Below are 26679 nucleotides of genomic sequence, written 5' to 3'. Positions count from 1 at the left end.
AACATGTGCTGTTTTCACATCATCTCTTCTTGTTTAGGCGGTTCCCCCAGGTAAGTGACACAAATGACTTAGGCCAGCACACAAGTGCATCGACAACTTGCAGATAATAAACTGAGGTCCAGTTTAGAAGTGACGCAAGGCATAATAGAAAGGATTGCCCCTCCACTATTGTGCCTGACCATCCCTATGTTTAAATCAGTCTCCCAGCCACTAGTGCATAGCATTAACATGCCAGCAAAGATCGGTGGCATGATAACCCTTAACCACATACAAAAAAGGCATCAAGAAGCCACCCACACCCTTATGGGTAAGGCTTTCCTGCATAGCTAATATCTCACTTAAACTAGTCCTAAATTCCTGCCCTCCCAGTGCCTATATGTTGCCTGCAGATCTAAAAATAAAAGGATTTTAAGTTATTACACCTGTACTTGGGACATTTTGTTTGACGCCCCTTCATATTATGTCATAAATTTTTGAGCTGTAATTTAGATCCAACCAGCTTTTCATCTGGTAAAAAAAAGAAAGAAAGAAAGAAGGCGCAGTGACCATGAAAAAAGGCTACACAGAGGATCGTGGGACCTTCCCAGATAAATGTTGTGAGGGACTGGAGCTGAAGTAAGGAGGCAATTTGGGCAAGATTGTAAGGAAAAACTGTCTGGATCCATTCCCATGAGCCAACAGGGTATATGCATACTCCAAGCTAGTTTTCAAATCTCCTCAATTCAACTCCAGTGTTGGGATTAGCGGAAGAGCATTGAAAATGGAACTTGCCTACAGCACATTCCTGCTCCATGTTTTATTTAAACTAGTGTCCTACTAACTTTCTAGACTGCATTTTAAATTCTTCCCAAAAAAATTAAAAGTTAAGAGACACATACAACCTCTTTGGATCATGGTAAAATTATCAGTAAGAACCAATGCCAAAATTTTTAAACTTGATACTAAATCGAGTGAGAGTACTCTTCTGGCCCAAGTTGGGACTAAAATACAAAATGGAATTAGCATCTCAAGTTGTAAACCAATAAGGGAAAGGAGAAAAAAAAAGAGAAAGGAGTCTGATTGGCCAGCCATGCATGCTAGAAGAGAGAATCAGCTCTACTCGTTGGAGAAGCTGAGCGGCCAAACTTACTGTTTTCCTGAACCCTGGCCACGAAGCCTGTGAGAGGTATCTGTGGAGTCAACTGAGGCATAGGGGGAGGGGGCGGAGCAATAGAAACTGGAAGCAACAGACACCATAATAGGGAAGTAAAAACATACAGGAAAAAAAGGAAAACAAACAAACAAACAAAAGCAGCTGTCAGTAACAATGGACCACAAAACAAGATATGCAATGAACAACAGAAACCAACACGGCAGGACCTCCTTCAAGTTTGCGTTCCCAATAACACAATTATAACCAAGTCCAATTTTTAGCCAACTTGCAACTCCCCAAAAAAGAAAAAGAAAAAAAACACCGTAAGGATTTGAGTTTAAAAAGAACCTCCTTGATCTAACAGAGTTCCTTAAGAATGCTGTTTTTAGCTTTAATATCCAGATGTTTCAAAATCATACAGTAAAGCTCCAGAACCTGTTGATCCATTTTGCCAGCTAAGGTACTTTCTTCTCACCAAAGGTGCCTCCTTAGACACCCCTGCTAACGGAATAGATCCACAGGAATCAACCCAAAGTTGCAGGGTCGGGCTGATAATGACGCCAGCTGTGGGTTGTTGTTTTTTTTAAATCACTGAAGTAGCTCTTGCAGTAAAATCTCAGGAGAAAGGGAAAGAAGGAATATGCAAGGAATCAGACTTGGCAGAGTCATGAAACACAAAGATCAGGGGACTGGCAGTGGTTTCATGATTGTTCAAACAATATACACTTTCTTCCAACTGATTTCTGAGTGAAAGCTGGATTGTGGAGGATGATCTAGTGGAAACTGCCAGGTGGCAGGCTCAGACTTTCAGCCTGATAGGATTTCTTGCTTGTCTTATTGTTTCTGTGACTTACAGAATACCTTGATAATGGCTTTTAGAACAGTGATTGATTTTAATAGAGGGGTTTGTGTGTTATTTTACCTCTGACAATTTGATATGAAAGGATACTTGTATTAAAAAGTTGGCTTATCCCTAAAAATAGCCTTGCCTCAACTAATCAGGCCAGCCAGAGTATTTCACAGGATGTATGTGTTGCCCGCTATTGGCATTCCAGTGACAACAAAATGACAAAGGACAAAGCTTCTTTGCTTTCAGCTTCATAAATAATTACTCCAGCATTCTGAACACTCAACCTTCAAGAACTGTAGATAAAAACTTTGCACTTTCAAGAAGCATCAAAGGGGGAAATGTCTCACTGTTGACCTGGCAATGGAGACTCACAGAAAATCGCAAAACTTGATTTTAAGGGCAGTCAGTGCCTTCTGGTTCAAAATATGACAGCATGTATCACACAACGCTAAAGAATTCAATTTTAGAGTAGCCTCTATAAAAGGTAAAGATAAAAGGTAGTCCCCTGTGCAAGTACTGAGTCACTACCGACCCATGGAGTGATGTCACATCATGATGTTTTCTTGGCAGACTTTTTACAGGGTGGTTTGCCATTGCCTTCTCTAGTCATCTAACTTTATCCTCAGCAAGTTGGGTATTCATTTCACCAGCCTCAGAAAGATGGGAGGCTGAGTCAACCTTGAGCTGGCTACCTGAATCCAGCTTCCAGCGGGATTGAATTCAGGTCGTGAGCAGAACTTGGACTACAGTACTGCAGCTTAGCTTCTATTCATAGATCAAATTTCCTACCTTCCTTTGAATTCTGAAGATGGGCTTTAAAAAAGGAATTGGAGAGATTCAAGGGGGGAAAGTCTATCAACAGGCTACTAGCCTTTATGACTAAAGAAAACTTTTGAATACCAGCACTAGGGGGCAGCATCATGGAAAGTATCAAACCTGCAGTCCAACTGTATGAAACTTTTGAGTTCAGCGGGGTAATGAGGTGGAATTGCAAGTTTGAAACAGGTTCTGCACTTTGAAGTATGCACTAATCTTAAACAAAACCATAATTCAGAATTTACAATTAAATTCCAGCACTTCAGTCACTTCAGAGCAATCTAGTTTTCCCATGGATCAATATAACTGTAGTGGTCTGTTTTGTACAAATTTATTGTCCAAGTTTTTTTCTCTCTCTGCCCCCTGCATTACCTGTGCAATACAAAATGTATTTTGCTTGCTAGCAATACAAAATGCAGACCAAGCAATGTGGGAAATGAGAAAATGGTGCAGTGTTAAATCATACATTTTTACAAGGATAAAGACAAATTAAAATTAGGGGCTAATTTTTTAAAGTATGGCAGCCTGTGTGTGTTTAGAACTTGTGCCCATATCTGAATACTGCCTGAATGTGAAAACATGAAACTGCAACAAACCTTAAACAATATGGATATTTCACAAGGTCATGCTGATTGAAAGTGACACAGTTGTTTCCTTTTATGTTCATACATCCCTGGTTGTAGTTTCTCTTTAAAAGGGCACTTGACCATTAGCTTATTTACATTTCTCAAAATGCACTGATTACTTAATTGTAACTATGACACCGTTGTAAATGAGACTGAAATGAAGTAAGACTAACAAAGAATAAAAGTCTGGAGTTCCATGCAATTTCCTCTGTAGTGAATCTGTACAGCAGATTGCAGGGGGGGGGGGAGAAGCTTGCAATGCCATTTCATTGTTTTCCCAGGTTCAGAGCATTTTATATTTTTAGTTTCTGCTGTGATCCTTGTACTTTTCTTGATGTTTTATTTTAAAAATTGTATTGCCAAATCCCACTATTCCCCCACCCTAATAAAATACTGCAAGAGTTTTAAGCATGTTTGCATTTTAAGTTAAAACATATCTTTAATGGTGTTTGTCTGTGTCCTTTATAAAGTTTATATCTCTGCTTCCTCACATTACATTTTATGATACACGTGGCCTGGCCTCACAAAGTCTCATTAGTGTCAGATCTGGTCTTCCCAAAAATTAGTTCGACACCCCTGCCCTAGCCCTTTTCATTGCAGAGCTGTGCCTTTCCATTTTTATCCCTGCAATAAAAGGGGCTATTTATTTAAAGCTGAGAATTAAGAGAACCTGAAATACATATTGGTATAGTGTTATACTGATATGATATTAAACTGCCAATTTAAAGAGCTCCCTGTGGCGATGGGCTCAGGGAAAACGGCTGCAATGTAGGTGTGAAAAACTCATTCTTGCCCAAGTCCAGGCTTTACTGAGGTCTGTCCCAAACTTTGCAGCAAAGCAGGCGTCAGAAAGATTGGGGGAGGAGGGGGAGCTGGGGAAGTCTGGAAGATGCATGAATGTTAAGGGGATGCAGGAAAGTAAAACTTCCCAACTGCAAAAAATCCAGGACAAATAACCCATGTAAGGAAATGGCCCTTGTTTGATCAGGTATACAGGCTTGGGACCAAAAGGGCACATGCTGGACCTGGTCTTCGCGGTGGGAGTTTTAGTGAACGATATTACTGCCAGAGCAGTGCCATGGTCAGATCACTATGCCCTTAAGGCTCGTGTGGGTATGCCACCCCAAACCTGTTTAGGCAGAGAGCGTATTTTAGCTCGCCCACGGAGCCTGATGGACCCGGAACGGTTCCTGACGGCTCTGCGGGATCCCGGGCCCCCTGGTGACTCCTTGGATGGCCTGATAGAGTCCTGGAACGACAGACTCTCCAGAGCCATCGAAGAAATCGCACCTAGGCGTCCTCTGCGCCCCCGTCTGAAGTCGACACCCTGGTATAACCAGGGGTTGCGACAATTAAAACGGGAACTCAGACGACTAGAGAGGCAATGGCGGCGTACTCGAGACGAAGCGACTCGAACATCTTATAGAGAGATTATGAAGTCCTATGAGGTGGCAATCAAAACCGCAAAGAGAACATACTTTGCGGCTGAGATTGCATCCGCAACATCGCGCCCAGCACAACTGTTTAATATAATTCGGAGTCTAACAACACTGCTGCAGGGCAGACCAAATTGTAAAGAATTGGAGATTGGCTGTGAGGCTTTTGCGAACTTCTTTGCGGACAAGATCGCGTCGCTCCGCCTCGACCTCCCTGCCACATTGGAGGCAGTTAGCGAAACCGAGGCTCCGGGCCTGTCTTCGGACTATGTTCTGGATGGTTTCAGCCCTCTCAGCCTGGAGGAAGTTGACAGGATCCTCTTATCTGCACGCCCAACAACCTGTAAATTGGACCCGTGCCCCTCCTGGCTTATTAAATCCTGCCAGAGGGAGCTTAGATATCCTGTACGGGATATCATAAATAGATCCCTCACGGAAGAGCAATTTCCAACACAGCTTAAAGAAGCGGTGGTCCGCCCCCTCTTGAAAAAAACATCATTAGATCCGGCCCAATTGGCACACTATCGGCCGGTCTCGAATTTGCCCTTTTTGGGCAAACTTATCGAAAGGGCAGTGGCGTCGCAGCTACAGACTTTCCTGGATGACGCTTCCGTCCTTGATCCCCTTCAGTCCGGCTTCCGCCCGGGCCATGGGACGGAGACGGTGCTGGTCGCCCTAGTAGATGACCTGCAACGGCATCTGGATCGGGGCGGCTCGGCGGTACTGATGTTGTTGGACCTATCGGCAGCGTTCAATATGGTCGACCATCAGTTGCTGGCCTGCCGCCTCGCCGACGCGGGGATTCAGGGGTTAGCCTTGCAATGGCTTTCCTCTTTCCTTGAAGGTCGGGGACAGAGGGTCGCTATTGGGGACGAGCTGTCCCGTAGGCACTCGCTTGATTGCGGGGTGCCTCATGGTGCGGTTCTTTCCCCGATGTTATTTAACATCTATATGCGTCCCCTCGCCCAGATTGCCCGAAGGTACGGGCTGGGTTGTCACCAGTATGCTGATGACACCCAGCTTTATCTGCTTATGGACGACCGGCCGGTCTGCGCCTCAGAAAATCTGGACCGGGCATTACAGGCTGTGGCTGGGTGGCTCAAGCAGAGCGGGCTGAGGCTAAATCCGGCGAAGACAGAGGTCCTTTGCTTGGGCCGTCGGTTTTTGACGGTGCGCCGCTGAAGGCGGCGCATAGAGTCAGGAGCCTGGGGGTACTTCTGGAGCCTTCCTTAACAATGGAGGCCCAGATAGCAGCCACTGCCAAGTCCGCATTTTTCTATCTTAGGCGGGCAAGGCAGCTGGCTCCCTTCCTGGAGCGCGACGATCTAGCAACGGTGATCCATGCTACGGTCACCTCGAGGTTGGACTACTGCAATGCCCTCTACATGGGGCTGCCCCTGTGCCGAACCCGGAAATTGCAGCTGGTGCAGAACGCCGCCGCCCGGTTGTTATTAGGGCTCCCAAGGTGGGAGCACATTCAGCCGGGACTTCGGGCTCTGCACTGGCTGCCAATATCTTACCGAGTTTGATACAAGGTGCTGGTCATTACCTTTAAAGCCCTATATGGCCTAGGACCTGCCTACCTGAGGGACCGTCTCTTCCCACACGTTCCCCAGCGAGCACTAAGATCAGGAACCCAAAACCTCCTGGTTGTCCCCGGGCCAAAGGAAACCCGCTTGAAAGTTACAAGAGACCGGGCCTTCTCCGTAATGGCTCCATCTTGGTGGAACCAGCTGCCGGAAGAGGTAAGGGCCCTGCGGGATCTTACTCAATTCCGCAGGGCCTGTAAGACATCCCTCTTCCGGCTGGCCCACAACTAATCAGCACTGAGTACTGAATATCGAAGACTGAACATCAAATACTGAACTTGTAACCGATGAGTGTAGCTGTAGGACCGCCGTCTGAGTTTAATGTGTATGTATATAACAATTGTTTAGATTTTTAACTGTAAATTATGAAATGTTAATTTTAATGTTTAATTTTAGATTCCATGTTAGTTTTATATGTTGTAAGCCGCCCTGAGCCACCTAGTGGGAAGGGCGGGATATAAATCTTAGATAAATAAAAAATAAATAGTGCAAGCTGAAGCCCCTGCCCTTTTCACTGAAAGAGGGTATCTCCAATTTCTGCCAATCCCTGTCCCTCCAGCTGCAGTCCTGTGTGTTGCTCTTAACACTCTCCTGGAAACCCCCACCTCCAACATTCAGGAACAGCTTCAGGAGCAAGCCCTGATGACTGCAAGAGAAAAGAGATGGAAAAGCCCCATTGCACAAGTGGAATTCCACCAGCATTTGTTTAGGATCCAAGCTATCGAGTACATTCCAGTTACTGGATCATCAATAACAAAAAGCAAGCCACCTTCAAAATCAGTTTGCGCAGGAGCTCTGTGCTCTGCAGTAACCCAGCAAGCTTACTTGAATTTTGAGAATAGAGAGGCCCGCCGTTAACATGAGGTTGAGCAGAAAATGGAGCAGTCACAGAAGGGTTCCGCCTAAATCCACCAGAAGAGGCCGAAGAAGTGGTAGAGTTGTGTCGGGAAATCTGCCTGGTCATTGTGCCATACTGGGAACCAGGGGCTGACCCAGGAGCAGCTGAAAAGCAGGAGCCAAATGGAACCAAACAAGAAGACTTAAGCAAGCAAACAAAAAAACTCCCTCCACAGTTCTTAAGACAAAGTGCAGAAAACCAGGGGAGAAATGTAAGAAGACCACAGCACAGCAAACTCTTGAAACCCAAATTCCCAGTAGTGATGACAATCCAGAGTAGATTAGCAGATTAGCTACTGGAAATATGATGGGGGAGGGGAGTTTCCATCCTGATGTATTACACACATGTTTTTCTTAGGACTTAAAACAGAGATAATGATTTTTTAAAAATTAAACGCTGACAAAAACCAACCCTTGAAGTTTTCAGAGCTACTTAAAATGCAGATTTTGCTGCAAAAAGAAATCCTTTTACAGGCAATTAATTAAACAAATATAGCTGCATTAGTTTCTAAATTATCAAGGGAAAGAAAAATAAACTACAATGGAAATAATTTCTTTGCCATTAAAAAGTATATCTGTTGGAAATCCAGCAAGCTTTTATTTTTCAGTAGCGGGGACCCTGCCGTATGAAGATGTCTTCAAGAGTCACACAGAATTAGATAAATTCAGCCTCTTATTCAAACAATGAACGCCCAATAATAAAAAGGAGAGCAGACTTCTGAATTTATCTACAAGAGGAGGCAGGCAGCCCTGCAGAGAGCTTTCACCATTAACAAATTAGAGCTATCTGCAGCCTTCAGTACTAATCCAAAATGTCTCAGTGTTGGGATATTTGCTAAGTTTCACATCAGCGTGAAAAGATTTAAAAAACCAAAACAAAAATTTGCACCTTAGAAAGTGCTATATAAACAACGAAGATAATTGGCTGTTGTGTCTATTCACAGTTCTGCTTCATAGCTGAAATGATACATTTAATGCTTTCGATCCAAAAATGGAGACACGTCGCTTGTAGCTCATTTGCTAATGCAAAAACGTGTTAAGGCAGTTACAGTGCTGAAAGAAAAAGCTATCACATACACACAAAAGTTTATGGGTACCAATATATTAACACACTGTATTATTGTTCAAAATCTAGTTCACAATATGGAGCTGAAGACAAAGTTTTGCAAGTCTTTTCTGGGTCAAAGCCTCTCAAGTTAATAAACAAAACGCATCCTATTGCTATCTACCTGTAGAATAACAGGTATTCCATTAACAATTTAGGTGTTTCTTTTTACATCAGCAGTACATGACAGTTCGTATACAGCCATTTCTGCTTTTAACGTTTGGGAAACCAAATCATGCCAAAGACCAATGGAAATTTATTTTTTCCATGGAACTATTCTGGAGAATAACAAACTCCTTTCACTGTCGATATTGATGTTGGCAATGCCCTATGTTGTTTAATTGAATTCTACTTCTGGTATTGTGATCTGTGGCAAGCCATCTCTCACAATGGTCCCCTTCAGACTATTGGGTAAGAGACGAATGGGGTTGGATCCAACCAGCTTTTCCGCTGGTTCCCCCCTCTGACAACCAAAAAAGCTCAACTAGGGATTGAGGACAATATAGATACTGAGGATCACTGGTCAGTTATGCCCTACTTAAGATATCCTGAGTGTACCTTCCTGTTTTGTAAATGACACATGCAAGAGTAGACCAGGACTTTAGATAAAAAGATAACTTAGGATAAAGTCAGCCTTACTTGGATAAGTTCACATTTGAACAATAGGCTTTGTATGCAATAAATATACTTTGAACAAATAAGATCCAAATTTCAGTTTGCAATAGGTCTTATTAAAAAAGATCTCAGGTAGCAGGGCTGGAGAAGACCTGTCTGATACCTGGGATAGTTGCTGTGCCACAGTAGACAATACTAGACCAGATGAAACACTTGCTTAGTGAAAGGCAGATTCATTCATTTATATTTACTCTTCAGAGGCTTTCACCACAAATATTAGCTGTGATTAGACTGGTTAAGTCCCCAACTTGTTGGAGCTCTACCACATCAACAGAACAAATAAAGCCATTAGATGGGAAAGAGTTACTGCAAATACACTTATTCCAGCACTCTCAAAAGGTCTCACCTATCATATTGCCAGTCACAAGAGGCGAGGGCATTGGTGGTGCTGGTGGTGCTTCAGGAGGAGGAGGAACAAATATTTGTGCTAATAAAATAGTTGAGATTGCCAAGTTAGGCCCCAATTCGGAGCAGAAACATATATTTGTTTTGTTTTGACAATGTGGAAATTCTAAGTGCCAACTTACAAAATGGTGCTAATTGTTTGTGAACAAGTAAAGAACTGATCGGCCACTATGACTGGGTCAAAGGGTGTGCTAATGGATACACAAATATTTCCAGCATGTCTTGTTTTGTTTTTACTGCATTGCCTTCTAATTCTGTAATCCACTTTAAATCTCAATGAAAAGGTTGGGCTATAAATACAGTAAACAAACCAACTTGCTTTAAAACTCAGTAAGAGGGAAATGTCATTAAGTGAAGACCAAGAAGGCAATTCAAGAGCAGCAGCCAGAGCTTCAGGTCAAACCGAACTCGCCACTTCTCTCCTGTTCTGAGTAAGCGGTATACCACCACTACACTCAAGTAGTTCCTGCTGGTCTTTAAAAGGAAGTGAATGTTTTAATAGTCCCTAAGAATTTTGACTGCTAGATCCATATTTAAAGGAATTCTAGATAAGAATTAATTCAGCAACATTTGATCTTGCTATTTTAGATCTTCAGTACCCATGTGTGCACATAGTACAAGGCATCTTTCACTGAATAAGACATTGCACCTTGTGCCAAAGAAACACAAATGAACACATGAAGCTACCTTACACTGAATGAGACCATGGGTGCAATCACACAAGCCTCCGCCCTGCTGCCAGGAGAGGCATGAGCTACACACGCACATGAGGAGCATTCACACTGCTCATGCGTATGTGAGGCACATGGATTGCCCTACATACGCTTTAGAGATTTGCTACCGGGAAGTACCTGGTAGCTATTTAAAACAGTCCAAGCCCTTCCTAAAACAAGGTAAGGACAGATGGGACTTGGGAGGCAGATGTGTGCATGTGATTGTGCACATTAAATACGGATGGGAGACGGGCTAGGTCAGGCCAAATCTCGTGTGATCGCACCCCATGAGTCCATCTACTCGGACTAGCAGCAGCTCTCCAGCATCTTAAATAAAGGTCTTTCATATCTCGTAACGACCTGATCCTTCAGGGTGCCAACACATAAAAATGCTAGGATCCAACCAATTATCATTCTCCTTTAGAAGAACTGATGGGGGGGGGGGGATATTGTCCTCTCAAAGCCTGTTTTAAAAATATATAAAGTGTACCTATACCGTGAATAGCATAGGCAAACTATTTCTAACTTTGATTCTCAGGTAAAATCTGATTTTCTTTGATCATCTTCTTTTGCAACCTGGTCCTAAAAAATGAGTTCTCAGTCCTTCCTTAAAACTCATTCGCAAACCAGATGATCCACGTGTGGAGATGTTCCGTCTTACACATATTGCAAGAATCCATGTGCATTCGTTTCCCCAAAGGGAAATCAGGTGAAGAGATTACAAGACTAATATCAACAACGAAGGGAAACAATTTGCTGCTTATCACCATAAGGGCCCTGTGGGATCTGTCTGCGTTCCGCAGGGCCTGTAAGACCGAATTGTTCAAGCAGGCCTTCGATGCTTGACGGAAAGACGGCTGCCACCAGACATCACATAGAATGTTGGTGATCACTGTTCGGAAATTCAATGCCACCTATATTGTATGGATGCAGCACTATAGAATGGTTTTAAAAATTGTAATATGTTTTTAAAAATTGAAATATGTAAATTATTGTTTTATGTTTTATTGGTTTAACTGTATTGACATGATGTTGTGAGCCACCCTGAGTCCGCTTGCGGAGAGGGCGGGATATAAGTTGAACGTAATAAACAATAAATAAATAAATCACCCGCAACCATTTCAAAGTCATTTTAGTGAATGCAACCGTGAACTCATTTAGTGAATGCAACACTTCTTGATACATGTACAAATATAACATGCAACACTTCTTGATGCGTGTATAACTACAGGGCTTTTTTTGTAATGGTATCCTTTGCATATTAGGCCACACACACCTGATGTAGCCAATCTTCCTGGAGCTTCCAATAGGCCCTGTAAGCTCTTGGAAGACTGGCTACATCAGGGGTGTGTGGCCTAATATGCAAAGGAGTTCCTGCTACAAAAAAGCCCTGTATAACTCTAACAAGGTGCAACTGAATCCACACAAATTTTAATTCCCATAACTGCATCCTTGGACAAAACAGTTCTATCAGAATCATTCAAATGAGTCAGATACATTTTAAGACCTGACGGCATACCTTGCCCAATGGTTGGTGGTGAAGGTGTAGGCACGGCAATGGGAATGCCAATACTGCTGCTTCCACTGTTTTCTCGACTGCCGCTTCCTCCACTGCTGCCACTTCATGAAACACAATAAGGTGCAGATCAATAAGCAAGAGCTTTGCATGAATGCTTGCTTTAACAACTGTGCATTAAAAGTGAATCAACAGCAACACAATGGATTTCATGAAAAAGCCACAAGCTATGAGTTTCTCCATCCCTCCGCCCCCAAAAAGAAGAAAAGATCTCTTCTGCTTATTATCATATCATCGGAGCAAAATGCATGAAATTCTATCAGATATAAATGTAATTAGCTAGGTCATTAGACACTCTCACACAGCTTTCGCTTATCTGACTATTTAATTAAAAGTGCAAGCAACCATTCAAGAGCTAAAAGAACTGTTAGCCTAACATAACGTTGTAAAATGGTTACAAGCACTCCAAACTAATTACGGGTGATAAATTGGATGTTCATGGTTTCCAAACATAAGCAATTTGTAATCCTGATGGAACATGTAACAACACGGAAGTTTCTTTTCATCTGAAAAACGTATCTAATAGTAAATAGGAGGGCTCTGAAGCACATTACAATTGCTGTGGTGAGAATCAGTGAAATTGGACTTTTGGGAGAACCAGGTACGATCTCTCTCCAATCCACTATGCTAGCAGACCTAAGGATAAAACAAGTCTATTCCTTGAAGCTAAAACTAACCTTATGAAGAAAACAGTTTTGTTTGCAGTTGCTCTCCTCAACCCAGAAATGGTAATATGTACATGGGGAGAGGTGATCTAGGAGATCTACTACAAGGATACAGTAAGGTTGTTAACTACATTAAAGAGGAGGGGAGCAGGAAAGGATTTGGAACTCTGGACTCTACATGCCTCCACTCATGGCTTTTTTTGTAAGAGGAACTCCTTTGCATACCCTGGCCATACCCCCCTGATGTAGCCATACCCCCAAGGGCTCTTACTGTAAGCTCCAAGAGGATTGGCTACACTGGGGGGGGGGGGGGTGACCTAATACGCAAAGGAGTTCCTGCTACAAAAAAGCCCTGCCTCCAGTTCTACTCCCCAAATAAATATGGTATCAGCCCCTCACTCCTGTGCTGTGAGGAGCTTTCAGGTGCATCAGAAACAGGGATATTACCTCCCCACCCTGAACTGCAAGTAGGAAGAGTTAAATAAGCTTCCAGATAACAGAAGAGCTACTTCTAAAAGAAAATACAGCACGCACTCCACTCATTTTCTCCATGTGCACATAAACACACATACAAAGGGTCAAGTGCCAAGGTACTGAAAACAAGTAAATGACACAAAGACATAATGGGGGGAAATGGAGATTGCAACCGGGAGCAGAGATCATTCCTGCTAAAACTGGTGCTTCATATGCCAAAAAACCTTGAACTTGTTGCCATGGTTGCAGCTGAATTTGTACCACAAACCACTGAAGAGTCCATTTCTGCTGCCTCAAATAATGGTTCTATAAAAAGACGGGGGGGGGGGGGGGTTGTGCCAGGGATACGGTTTTATGATGCTGCTTTAAATAAGATATTTTAACTGACTGCAGGCTCTCTTAAAATAGAACTATTGTCATTTTTCAGCATCTGCAAAGCCTCTGAAGTTCATAAGCTCCCATTATGACATTGAACAAGTAGTGCTTCTCATTAAAATGACTCCTCATACGTCTTTAAGCATTAAACACAGCCCAATAAACCTCAGCACTGGGGCGGGGAGGAGAATACATGTTCTATTGCCATAAGCAGTTACCATCTATTTCTCTCCTAAGTTTGACTGATTTTGCTTGGGAATAAACCAAGCAGGGAGAAGATGAGCCTGTCTACTGAGTTCCTAGCAGTTGGCAGTCGCCCTAATTGTCAAGGAAATGCTAAGCCCAAATCTCCCTTGTGGATGAAGGACGCTTTGCCTCTCAAAAGCTTAACCACCCCTTCCCGCCGCCCCCCCCCCCCCCAAATCTAGTTGGTCTCTAATGTGCTACTGGACTCAAATCTAGCTCTTCTGCAGCAGGCCAGCATGGCAATCCTCTGAAACTATCTTCACAAACATAGTAGTTTTATATCCCGAGAGGTATTTGTTTTTTAACCAAGGTAAGCATTTGAACATACTACAGTCACTGGAACATTCTATTTCCACCATTGGTAAAGAGTTAATACATGTTTTTTTTCTTTCTGTTTGAAAGAAAAAAACAAAACATTCTTATGTTGACAACAGTGAACAATAAATGGCAGAAGCATAAACAAAGAAATGGTAACCAAGGCCTTCGATTCAAGGCCTAAAGTTGTGTTCCTAGCAAAGTACACCCACCTCCCTTTAGGGCCTGCACCACTGATGGCTGGTTCCAAACAGCAATAAAGACCCAAGCAAAGTACGTCCACCTCCTTCGAGGTCTGCACTAGTGTTCCCTAGGTGAGTTAGTGTGAGCTAGCTCACAGTTTTTTAGACTCCGGCTCACACATTTTTGTCTTCGTTCAGGAAGGATGGCCCTAGAGCAAACTAATTTACCGTATTTTTCGGTCCGTAAGACGCTCCGGACCATAGGACGCACCTTCCTCCTGGGCGGCGATCCGCTGCCTCCGCCTCCGATCCTGGCGCTTCCCCCGCGCCTGCCTGCCTGGCTCCAGCTCTGCTTCCAGCAAGCGCTGGGATCGCTCCACGCTGCCCCCACCGCAAACCCAGCGCTTCGCGAGTGCCAGCTGCGGAGGGGGCAGCATGCTTCCTCCATGCCTGTCTGCCTGGCTCCAGCTCTGACGCTTACAGCAAGCACCAGGATCGCTCCCTCCGCCCTCCAATCCCGGCGCTTGCTTTAAGCATCAGAGCTGGAGCCAGGCAGACAGGCACGGAGGAAGCACGCTTCCCCCTCCGCATCCGGCGCTTGCGAAGCGCTGGGTTTGCAGTGGGGTAGCGTGGAGCGATCCCGGCGCTTGCTGGAAGCAGAGCTGGAGCCATGCAGGCAGGTGCGGGGGAAACACCGGGATCGGAGGCGGAGGCAGCGGATCGCCCCACCCCGGAGGAAGGTACATCCTATAGTCCCTTCGCTCCATAAGATGCACACACTTTCCCCCCCACTTTTTTTTGGGGGGGGGAGTGAGTCTTATGGTCCAAAAAATACGGTATTCAGTAGCTCACAACTTTAATGTCAGTAGCTCACAAAGCAGACTTTTTGCTCACAAGACTCCACAGCTTAGAGGGAGTATTGTTGCTGGCTGGTTCCAAACACCAGTAAAGACCCACGAGGCTATACCAGACCTCCTGTGCTACAGATGGCCAGCAGGGAGTTATACCAACATGCTGCTTTGGTAACCTTATTGTATCACCCTAAGCAGCTGCTTGCCTGACTTGACCAAAGAATCTGCCCTGCTCACAACAACAGCATACAAAAATCAAAAACTTTAAAGGGACATATTTGTACATCCCAGGGGACATGAGCCAACTGAGGTTATTTAGTGGTGTGATAAAAAGCACCCTATCTTCCTTTCACACATTCCACTAAAGACAGCTCCAAAGATTTACAGGTTCAGAGGAGAGATTAATACTGAGTGTTTTTTTAAAAAAAATTTTGAAAAGCAGGGCTTTTTTTGTAACAGACGCTCCTTTGCTTATTAGGCCACACACCCCTGATGTAGCCAATCCTCCTGGAGCTTATAGTAGGCCCTGTATAAGAGTCCTGTAAGCTCTTGGAGGATTGGCTACATCAGGGGTGTGTGACCTAATATGTAAAGGAGTTCCTGATACAAAAAAAGCCCTGCTGAGCAGCATTCCTCAAGCTGCCTCAGTTATAACACTGGCATGGAGACTGGGAGAGGGGGAAAGAGTCTAAAGATTCCTTTGCATTACAGAACTAATTTATCTCTTTTATGTATCCTGCCTACAGTTTGAAATTAAGGTTTTCCGCAGTTTGTTTCCAAGAAGCCATTTCTCCAGCAGTTTGTGTGACCTGTTGAGCATCCAGAAACCTAAGAATTGCTACCAACGCTGCTTATAAAAGCTCTGCATGACCTCTTGCACTACAGCGTTATAGTCTATCCCGCAGTGATTCTTTCACAGTTGCCATATTATTCTTCCTTCTGATGTCAAATCCACTTTGCATTCAATTTCCCATCATACTAGTCATGAATTCTACCTGTGTGTTCTAGGCCTCTGGTTCAAGGAGGCTGTTCTTCCTGGACTGTGCTGGCTCCCGAGTCTTGCAGGACTGGTCATATAATCATTAGGGACTGTTGGCGGTTTAACTGGCTCCAATGTCTTGTAAGGAGTGTTCCGTCTGGTGAAAAGCACAGAAAAAGGCGGAAGGGAAGTCTTAATTCTGTTACCTGTTCTACCCATGATACATTGGATGAGTGCTTCTCAGAAATACAGAAGATTTTATAACATTAACAGAAGCCTTCTTGTAAGACCTTAAACAGAAAGCAGACACACAAGACCAATACATCAAGACCGGCAGTGTTTTTTCCCAGTTAATTTCTGTACCACAACTGTAACCGTTTACTAAGCCACTAAAAGCAGTACTATAAAGTCCTAATTTCATTCTGTAAAAGAAAATGTCCCAGTAGGGCAGTACTTCATTTTCAGCCATCTCATAAAGTCAGGGAAGTCCATAATTGTGTTCGGAAATTATGGGTTTGCACAAGTCATGCAGAAAGAAACACAAATTTAAAATATGATTTTGTAGTGCTGAATATGATACATGAATTTCCACATCTAAGCTGTAAAGGAGGAGCAGACATAAATAGGATAAGATTTCCAAGATAAATGACAAGAACATTTCAGATCTGTAAAACTGTAGCAAAATATATTCATGATGTTATAACAAATGCAAATATTCATAAGGGTATTTTAACATCCTCAACCTGGAAATGTACAGCTGGCTAAAGCTTCTGCAGCTCAACATGCATAAAATATATAATCAACAGAAATCGAATAGCCAGCTAAGAAGACATTGAAGACAACGACATTGGATTTATATTCCGCCCTGCACCCTGAATCAGTCTCAGAGCAGCTCACAATTTCCTTTATCTTCCTTCCCAACAACAGACACCCTGTGAGGTAGGTGGGGCTGAGAGAGCTCTCCCAGACGCTGCCCTTTCAAGGACAACTCCTGCGATAGCTATGGCTGAACCAAGGCCATTCCAGCAGCTGCAGGTGGAGGAGTGGGGAATCAAACCCGGTTCTCCCAGATAAGAGTCCATGCACTTAACCAGTACACCAAACTGGCTCTCAAATGTCACAAATGTCACTGCATCTTGGGATATTTGGGGTTCAGATTTCATATTAAATGGCTGCTTCAAATATATCCTCCAAGCCCTGCCTGGCAGGGAAAGGAGCAGGATAAAAATTGAATTAATGAGCGAACGAATGAACAAATGAATGCACAAACAAGTTCTCAAAGCTACCACAAATGCTCAGTTTGGACAATCCTCTTAACAGTAATTTTGGAGGGAATCGGGAACATTTTGCACACTCCTTCCTTTCAAACCTTTTCTAAGTTATTCTAATTATTGTTTACCTTAATGTAGGAATTGTGTAATTATGGTTGCCACTTATCTCCCAACTATGGTTTAAGAATAGACTTCCAGACAGGGTTTGGAGATCAGTGCCAAGCATCAGGCTGGACCCCACAATCCTCCAGCATAAGGGCTGGGACCATTTCCTATCCCCCCATCAGTCTCAGCCAGTCCCAGAAAACTTGATTCATGCGACCTGCTAAACTCAGGAGAAAAGGGTGAAACTGTCCTCTTTCCTATTCACTATCAAAAGAGGCAGGAAAGGTGATTTCACCTCCCGTGACATATGGCTACATATGGGTCTTGTGACTCCACTAATAAATTTTCTTAGGGCTAAACTGAGGGAGGAAAATACGGGAACAACCTGCTAACATCTGTACTTTCCATTGACCTGTTGTGGGGATCCAACCCATAGCTGGCTGCAATATTCAAACCTCAAAGCAAATTATGGTTAGAGAAAGCCAGAAAGTAGAGAAATATATCAGTGTATAAAAGGAAAAGGAGAGAAAGAGAAAGAAAGGAAACACACACAAAACCTTGTGGTGTTGTTGGGAAGGAAGATGTCTATGAGAATCAGAACATGCCATCTGAACCCAAATGTCAAAGCATGTCTAGATAAAACAGCTCATCATATGGAGATATACTAAACTGTACTGAATACTCCTTGCCACTCAAAAAAACCTATACATTAGAAAATTAGTATACTACACTAGAAGTCTGCTCCTCAGTACGTTTCCTATGTTTAGGCAGCCATGTTTTAAATATAGAACATATAAAATCAACAATCTGAAAAATGTTAGTTCTTTCTCTTGAGAAATCATAAGTTTTGATTCCTCAAGCCATTTTTCAAATCAAACTCATGATAAGCCATCCTTCCTTAGTCAAGGAGACCTCAGTCCATACCATACCATAGACCTTTATTGGCATTAATACAAGAATACAGTATACTTTAAAACCAACAGTGACACTATAGAATATAATAAAACCTTAAAAAACCAGCAAAAGTTAAATGACATAAAATAGCAGTACGCTATGCATGAGTAAAAGCTTCTCTGATTTGGATCGCAACCTGTAAAAAGCAAGCAACGTGAGTAGTGACAAAGTTGTGTTTCCCGTGGAGTAAAAAATGAACCTTGGCATTGTCAGAAAGGCCTTGATGGTCAGAAAGCAGTGCATCTAGGTATCTTGCACGTGGACTGCTATAAAAAGGGCAGTCCAAAAGAACATGAGGGACCATTTCGATGACTGTCAAGGAGACCTCAGTCAAGGAATAATGGGTGGCTTACCTGTGGGGTCATATGTGCAGTTCTACACATGTAAACCTTGTAGGATATTGTAAACTCTGCATGCAAGAGGATCTGGGAGGGAAAGGGTTAAGGGAATTCTTTCACTCAGGTACACTTGATAGTTGGCCCCCACCTCACATTGGTTAGATGCTGAGCTGTCATTGGCTGTTGCTTTCTTTCTGTTTTCATCTTCTATAGAACCGCTATCTCTTACATAGGCTTGGAGCTGTAGCAAGTTAAACTTTTGAAGTTATCTGTTCACAATAAGTTAAATGTACCTACATGAATATGTAATGTAAAATGTGCTTCTATTTTTGTAAATAAAAATTCCTTCTCGTTACCACTGAATCAGATCATCTTTGTAATTTGTTTGAGCAGCATGTTCCTTTACCTGGGAAACATGGAGGATTTGGGGACACTGTGTAAAGCTTGTGTGCTTCCAAAGCAAATTATTATTTTTTAATTCAACTAATACATATTTGAGGGGGTTTTACTCAATTGTTCTAACAGAACACTACTTCTGTTCTGAATGTCCTTTTTCCTCTTCAACCATAATCCCATCACATCTAGCTAGCCTCAAATCTGTACTCAGTAGGTTACAGCATGTCTCATTCATGAATTGCCCCAGACCTTAAAACCAGGACAGAAGAAACTGCAGGCTGAAACTGGGCTTCAATTGCTGGAAAGGACATCCTTTCCAGTCTCTATATAGTGTAGACCACAATATGAGTCCAGCCCATATGGACAACTGCTTCAACTGCTGGAAAGGACATCCTTTCCAGTCTTCATATTGTGTAGACCACAATATGAGTCCAGCCCATATGGACAAGGTCAGTCTGCTGAGAAAAAAAAAGATCCCTGCAATCCCAGATGGAATATTTGTACGCTTTGATTTCACAATCCCGGGACTTTGATCTCTTGAACTCTCTACTGAGTGTCATTCTTTCGGTTCAATGTGAGGTGTTTCAAAGGCATTTTAACATACACATGATTTATCAAAATGATACCAGTGCAACATTTGTTGGTAGCAATACTGTTTAGGAACAATACAGACATTGCACAGAACATTTGTTGAGTCCATTAAAGCTGGAGTAGTCAGTGGCAGTTGCATGTCGATGGGTGCTGGTTTTTCAACCAGAGGTCCCTGAAATGAGTTGACTTTGTCTGCCCTTGCACAGTGAGCAAGACTGAGCCAAGCTTTGGCCCAGCAAATGTATTTTGTACTGTTTTTATTCATCCTCTGCTCTCCAATGCAACTAAGGCTAACTTTATCATTAACTACTTCCAGAAGTGTCACAAGTCCTGCATTTCAGCAGTAGAATGCAGTAAGATAATTAGTCCTTCCAAACCTCTCCAAGCTAAACGCAGTTCATTGGCATCCCATTGGATTTATGACTCTTGCACTCCTTTTTTCAGTATTCAGCAACTGCCATATTTCAGCTCAGTGCAGGATTTACGCACTCACCCGATATTTTCTTCTACCTTCTGTTCCACAAAATGCCTTCTACACCAGTATCTACTTTCTACACTAGGACTGCCAATTTTCTCAGAGCCTACCCCACCCTGCAAATAAAGTGGTAACATTTTCTAGTCTGTGGGCTTTCCATTTAACAGTTTCTAGTTCAAAGAAACTGTTATGTTGCCTTAAATTATTGAGAATTTGTTTAAACTTCTGCACAGAAGGCACCCTTTACCAAGCATATTGAGCAAAGCTGGACATTAACTTTTCTCCTTTGTTTTATTTAACACTGCAATCCAAAATCAGACATGTACTGGGAATAAATATAGGAGTCAACTCTCACTGAACAGCTGCCTCTTAAATATTAAATGTATTTAGATGTTTCACAAGTCAACACATCATGTCAGACACTGTGGATTCTCTTCCTTCCACCTAGCTTTTTGAGAGTCATAATCTGGCTCTACGTGTTTCGCAAATAGATCAGAACCTTATGGTGAGTGCCATTAGCACAATATTGTCATATACATAAGCGCAAGTCATTTTCCCACGTTAAATCTTGAATCCAGATGTGACAACAAACAGATTTTATTGTGACAGGCTCCCCGCTCTTGCTCTTTCCTAATCTCCCTTTGGGTGCTAAAACAGAAAGTTGCCAAATTTGAAAAATCTGGAATCAAATTCCAGTTTGCTGTGGCATCCAAATTACAAGCACCTAGACAAACAGGAGTTTCTTTCTCTCTGCAAGCCAGGATTCTAAACTGGAATTAAACTACAGTTTAGAGTCCTGGTTTGTGTGCAGAAAGCAATCTTCAGTTTGCCCAGGAAATCACAGCAAACAGGAACCTGATTTAATGCTACACACACCCAGAAACATTCAATTGTGCACTTTTTCGCAAGGTGGGCAAGGAAGAGGGGAAAGAGAAGTGCACAAGCATATGGCAATGAACTGTGTTTATGTCCATCCCCAAAAAAGTTCTGTTTGCCCCAACACCTGAATGCAATCAAACACTTGGTCTGGGCCCAGACTAAATGGGCAGTTTCCACCAGTTGCCCTTTCCTTCTGCAGCTCCATCCTTGTGTTGTTCATCTTGTCCCATCCCCCAAGTTCAGCATTCCACGGAAGTCAATGGCCTGCAGTGGGAGTGGGATGGCAGGAAGATTTTGTTGCACTGATGCAAATGTTAGCCTAGATCTGACCTCTTATCTTCAACTGTGGTTTCTCTCAACCTTCATAAACTCAAGCCCATGTACATGTCTTTACAGAAAGTCTCATCAACAGAAGAGGTTTTCAGCCAAGATTTATAGATTCTGGCAAATGGATACTAAAAAATTTAGAGTTCTTTCACCTTACCTATATCACACCTCTAGGCCATGAATATGGTCTTGAATATAACAACTGGGATGGCAAGAACCTGCCTTTCAGAGCAATGAAGCTTAACTTCCCATTTTGGGTTTTCCTGCTATTGTTTCCTACTCAGGAGAACAGGCATGGAAACCCAGTCACCTCTTGCCTTCCTGAACCAATGAATTACAACCAGTGCTCCAGCACCTGAAACCCCACTCCACATGACAGAGGTTTTAACGCCTCCCTAGAGCATCCCGACTCACCATCTGAAAAGCTAAGAGCTCAAGAGCCAGCAGTAGAATAGTATCATCTAGCCTAGTGCTGCTCCTGACTGATACAAGGACAGGTTTCTTACCTGTAACTGGTGATCTTCGAGTGGTCATCTGTGCAATCACACATATGGGTAATCCGCAGGATTGGCCCCGACCTCGGAGAGTTCAAAGCAATCTTGATCGTAGATCTGGCGCGCCTCCCACTTGTCCTGGGAGGAGACAGCTACTGCGCATGCCTGGACAAGGGGGAGGTGCTTAGCCACTCAGTTTCTTCCCGCCGCCGGATAGGTGGAAATAACTGTGCTTACTAGCTTCCAGCAGCGGGGAAGGCTGGGTGGGTCTGTGTGATTGCACAGATGACCACTCGAAGATCACCAGTTACAGGTAAGAAACCTGTCCATCTTCTTCGTGGTCTCTGTGCATTCACACATATGGGTGATTAGCGAGCCATTTCTTCGGAGGTGGGTGCTGGACCTGTAAGAACATGAAGGGTTAGAGCGTAACGTAATGATAGTGGTACTCACAGTGGTTAGTCGAAGATCGATCGTAGCACTGCTTGTCCGAAGGAGGCATCTCGCCGGGCACGGACGTCGAGAGCGTAGTGCGAGGCGAAGGTAGATGTGGAGGACCAGACGGCTGCAGCGCATATGTCCTCTATAGGGATGCCTTTCATGAAGGCAGACGAGGTAGCCACGGCTCTGGTTGAGTGGGCTCGTATATGTTGAGGGATTGGTTGCTTTGCCAGCTGGTAACAGAGTTCGATGGCAGCAACAATCCATTTGGAGAGTCTCTGGGTAGATATTCTGCTGCCCTTATTATGGGTAGCGTAGGTGACAAAGAGTCTAGGGTCTTTACGGATTTGGCGGGTTCTGTCTATGTAGAAGGCTAGGGCTCTCCGTGCATCCAAGTTGTGGAGTGCCCTTTGTCCCGCGTCCGCGGGGTGCTGGAAGAAGGCTGGTATAGTGGACTGTCTTCCTAGGTGAAAGGTAGAGACGACCTTGGGTAGGAAGGTCGGGTCAGGTCGGAGGACCACCGTACTGTTATGAAATATCGTATACGGTGGGTCTGCTCTGAATGCGCAGATGTCACTGGCCCTCTTGCCTGTGGTGAGGGCCGTAAGTAGTGCCGTCTTCCATGACAGCAGGTGTAGTGGGATGGAGGCCATGGGCTCGAAGGGTGGTTTCATGAGTTGGCTCAGGACTAGGGACAGGCTCCAGGTGGGTAGAACTTGTTTGATTGGTGGGTGTAGGCGAATGATGCCCTTGAGGAAAGCTCTGGTCGCGTGGTGAGAGAATACCGTTGTGCCATCGATGCGGGGGTGGAAGGCAGAGATGGCTGCCAGGTGTACCTTCAGGGAAGAATACGACAGACCCGCTCTGGATAGCGTTAAGGTGTAAGTTAGTACCTGAGGTATAGTGGCGAGGTTGGGGTCGAAGTTGTGCTGTGAGGCATAGTGTGAGAAGCGTTTCCACTTAAATAGATAGGATTTCCTAGTAGATGGTTTTCTGGAGTTCACTAGGACCTGACGGACCTCCGGAGGGAAGTCTAGAAACTGATTCTCCAGGCTGTTAATTTGAGCGATGCCGGGTTGTGGTGAAGGACCCTGCCGCCCTGTTGAGAGAGGAGATCCCGTGTTTGAGGGAGCTGGATGAAGGTATTGTTGGACAGGAGCAGCAAGGTCGTAAACCAGGGTTGGCGCGGCCACCATGGAGTTATGAGGATGCAGTTTGTGTGGTCTACCTGAATCTTCTGTAGAACTCTGGTGATAAGTGGAATGGGCGGAAAGAGGTAGTGGAGTGTTCCTTTCCAAGTTTGTATAAAGGCATCCCCCCTGGAGAGGTGGGATGGAGGACCTCTCATGTAGAAGCGGGTGCATTGGGCATTTGACGGTGAAGCAAATACATCTATCTTCGGTTGTCCGAAGATGCTGAATATCTGTCTGATGTATCGGCTGTTGATAGACCACTCGTGGTTGTTGGTGGAGTGGCGGCTCAGGGCGTCTGCCTGGGTGTTCTCGGCCCCTGGTAGGTGTACGGCCGTGAGGAAGATGCCCTGGCTTATGCTCCAGTGCCACAGGGCTAGGGCTCTCTTGCAGAGTCTGACGGAGGCGGTGCCGCCCTGCCTGTTGATGTAAAAGACTGTGGCGATGTTGTCGGAGGTGACCTGGACGTGCTGGTTCCTTAGCGATGGGAGGAAGGACCGCAAAGCCTTGTGCACTGCGATGAGCTCCAGGCAGTTTATGTGGAGAGAGCGTTCGTAGTCTGTCCACTGGCCCTGCACCGTGAGGTCTTCCAAGTGGGCTCCCCATCCCCAGTTGGAGGCATCTGTGGTTACAATCACCGAGGGCGGTGTCTGCTTGAATGGCATGCCCTTGTAGAGGTGATGTTCCTTGGTCCACCATTTGAGGGATGGTACAATGTGTAGTGGAAGGGTGAGCAGTGTGGATTGATGTTGTGTGTGAGGGCGGAAAGTTCTTACGAACCACATTTGGAGGGGACGCATGTGCAGCTTCGCAAACCGCAGAACTGCTGTGGTTGCTGCCATGAGGCCTAACATTCTCTGGAAGGTGAGCGCTGTTTGGGAGCGCTGGGCGATGATAGTGTTGGCCAGTGACATTATGGCGAGTGCCCTGTCCTGAGGTAGGAAAGCCGTTTGTGAGAGCGTGGAGATGTCTGCTCCTATGAATTGGATCCTTTGGGTAGGGACTAGTTTGGATTTTGAGAGGTTGACTAGGAGGCCTAAGGTGGCCAGGGTGGAGAGGGTGGTCGAGACGTCCAGTTGTAGTTGCTCCCTGGAATGGGCGACGATCAGCCAGTCGTCTATGTACGGGAAGATTGATATCTGTTGCTGGCGTAATGTGGCTGCTACTACTGCCATGCACTTGGTGAAGACCCTTGGTGCTGTGGAGAGACCGAAGGGAAGGGAGCAGAACTGGAAGTGCTGCTTCCCTATGGCAAACCTGAGGAATCTTCTGTGATGATGGTTGATTGTAATGTGGAAGTAGGCGTCCTGGAGGTCTATGGACGCCATCCATGCTCGTTCTGGGATGAGCGGGAGGATTGCCTGAAGCGTGACCATACGGAATTTCTTGTAGGTTATGTGTAGGTTGAGTTTGCGGAGGTCGAGAATGGGTCGGAGTCCTCCGTCCTTTTTTGGCACCAGGAAGTACCGGGAGTAGAAGCCGGTGCGATGGTATTGGGGTGGGACTGGTTCTATCGCGCCCTTGTCCAGCAGAGACGCGATTTCCGTCTGCAGGGGTGCGGACGGGGGTGTGGTGAGGAACCGGTGGTGCTTTGGAGTGGACGTAAACTCTATTAGGTAGCCTCTTTGAATGATGGCGAGGACCCAGGCGTCCGATGTTATGGTCCTCCAGGCAGTGTAGAATGGTTGTAGTCGTGTTGATGGGTTTGGCTGATGGAGGGAGACTGGACGGCTCGGGGCAGGGAGGTCAGAGAGACGGTTTGGGTGTGGTTGAAGGTTTCTTGGTTGTTTGGCGTCTGTGTTGAAAGGAAGGCTTGGACTGCGGTGGTTTGCGCTTCCATGGTTCCTGTTGTCGTGGGGATCTGTTCCCTTTGTATTGGTTGGACCTCCAGTTCCTTTGTCGATTGGTTTGGGTCAGAGGTTGGGAGACTCCCAGTCGTCTTGCCCTCTTCCTGCCATCGTCTACAGATGTGAGGATGTCATCTGTAGAGGAGCTAAACAGGCCAAGGCCATCAAAGGGCAAATCTTCAACTTTGTATTTGATGTCTGGTTGGAGGGAGGAGGACCTGAGCCACGCGTGTCTGCGGAGTGCTATGGCTGAGGCCAAGGTTCTGGAGGAACACTGTGCAGCGTGACGGGCAGTGTTGATTTGCTGTTTGGTTACTCTGGCCATCTCCTGCAGGGTCGTGGTGGCTGACTTTTGGGATGCCTCGGGCAGGGATGGTACCAATGCGGCGAGGGAGGTGGTCAGGTTGTGGGTGTATGCGGAGAAGCATGCCATGTAGTTGAGGATTTTGGTTGTGGCTGTAGTGAGGGCGTAAATCTTTCTTCCGATGGTGTCGAGTTTTTTGCCCTCCCGTTCTGGTGGTACCGGGTGTCTAGTCTGCTTCGACTTCGAGGACGAATGTACAATGATCGAGTTCGGAGCCGGGTGGGTGAACAGGAACTTGGAATCAGGTGCGTGTATCTTGTACAGCGCTTCAACCCTCTTGGATGTTGGCGGTACCGATGCCGGTTTGTCCCATGCTTCTTTGAGTGTTTCTAGTAGAACGGGGAGCATTGGGAGAGAAGAGCTGGATGGAAGATCCGCGTGGACTAGATCAAAAACGACGTCCGAGACTCTGGGGGCGTCCGTATTGAGCTTTAGATTTAGCGAGCTTGCCATGTTTGCTACCAGGTCGAGGTAGGATCTTGGGCTTTCAGACGGTGATAAGTCTGCTGGCTTGGCTATGTCGGAGTCTGGGGATTGTAGGTCCGAACCCGAAGAGTGGTCGGAGTCGGAGAGTTCCTCCTCGGATCCGTCGTCGGTTCCTTGAGGTAGGTCGGGCTGAGGTGTTGTCTTGGGAGCCGTGTGTAGGGATTCTAGTGGTGACGGGAGCTTCGGTTCGGCGCCGAGGTCCGTAGGGTCGTCATGGTGAAGCGATTCGATCGAAGCAGTTTGGAGTCTGTGTGTGCGATCTCGGTAGCGCGGAGACTCTTGGTAGCTGTGGTAATGGCGATCATGGGATGGTGATCGTCGGTGCCGTCTTCGGTGCCGTGGGGATGGAGACCTAGATCTCGATGGAGAGTAATAGTAGTGTCTCCCCCTGCGGTGGCTGCGAGAGCGCCGGCGGCTGCGGGACCTGGTGCGGCGGCGACTGCGGGACCTGGTGCGGCGGCGGCTGCGGGACCTGGTACGGCGGCGACTGCGGGACCTGGTGTGTCGGCGACTGCGGGACCTGGTGCGTTTGCGACTGTGAGATCGAGGTCTAGTCAGGGGATCTCTCGGGGTCGAGGGTTCTCTGGTGAGCGCGTGGGCGTCTATCGGCTGTG

The 26679-nt window shown here is 45.2% G+C and overlaps 1 protein-coding gene across 11 annotated transcripts in view; it reads right to left on the bottom strand.

Moving 5' to 3' along the window:
• ABI1 (abl interactor 1) overlaps nt 1-26679 on the bottom strand; it is a 141942-nt gene that overhangs the window by 8592 nt on the left and 106671 nt on the right. For 2 of the 11 annotated variants that reach the window (XM_060248312.1, XM_060248313.1), the window contains 5 exons: nt 15924-16064; nt 11764-11864; nt 9473-9553; nt 7275-7451; nt 1130-1216 (listed from right to left, as the gene is read on the bottom strand). In XM_060248312.1, coding sequence (XP_060104295.1) covers nt 1130-1216; nt 7275-7451; nt 9473-9553; nt 11764-11864; nt 15924-16064 — 587 coding nt within the window. The remainder of the gene's footprint in view (nt 1-1129; nt 1217-7274; nt 7452-9472; nt 9554-11763; nt 11865-15923; nt 16065-26679) is intronic. The other 9 variants (XM_060248317.1, XM_060248315.1, XM_060248316.1 and 6 more) reach the window with 5 other exon arrangements.

This window comes from Heteronotia binoei, chromosome 10 (assembly GCF_032191835.1).
Source record: "Heteronotia binoei isolate CCM8104 ecotype False Entrance Well chromosome 10, APGP_CSIRO_Hbin_v1, whole genome shotgun sequence".
Lineage (NCBI taxonomy): Eukaryota > Metazoa > Chordata > Lepidosauria > Squamata > Gekkonidae > Heteronotia > Heteronotia binoei.
The sequence above is the reverse complement of the archived record's forward strand: the minus strand, read 5'-3'. Positions and strand labels throughout refer to the sequence as shown.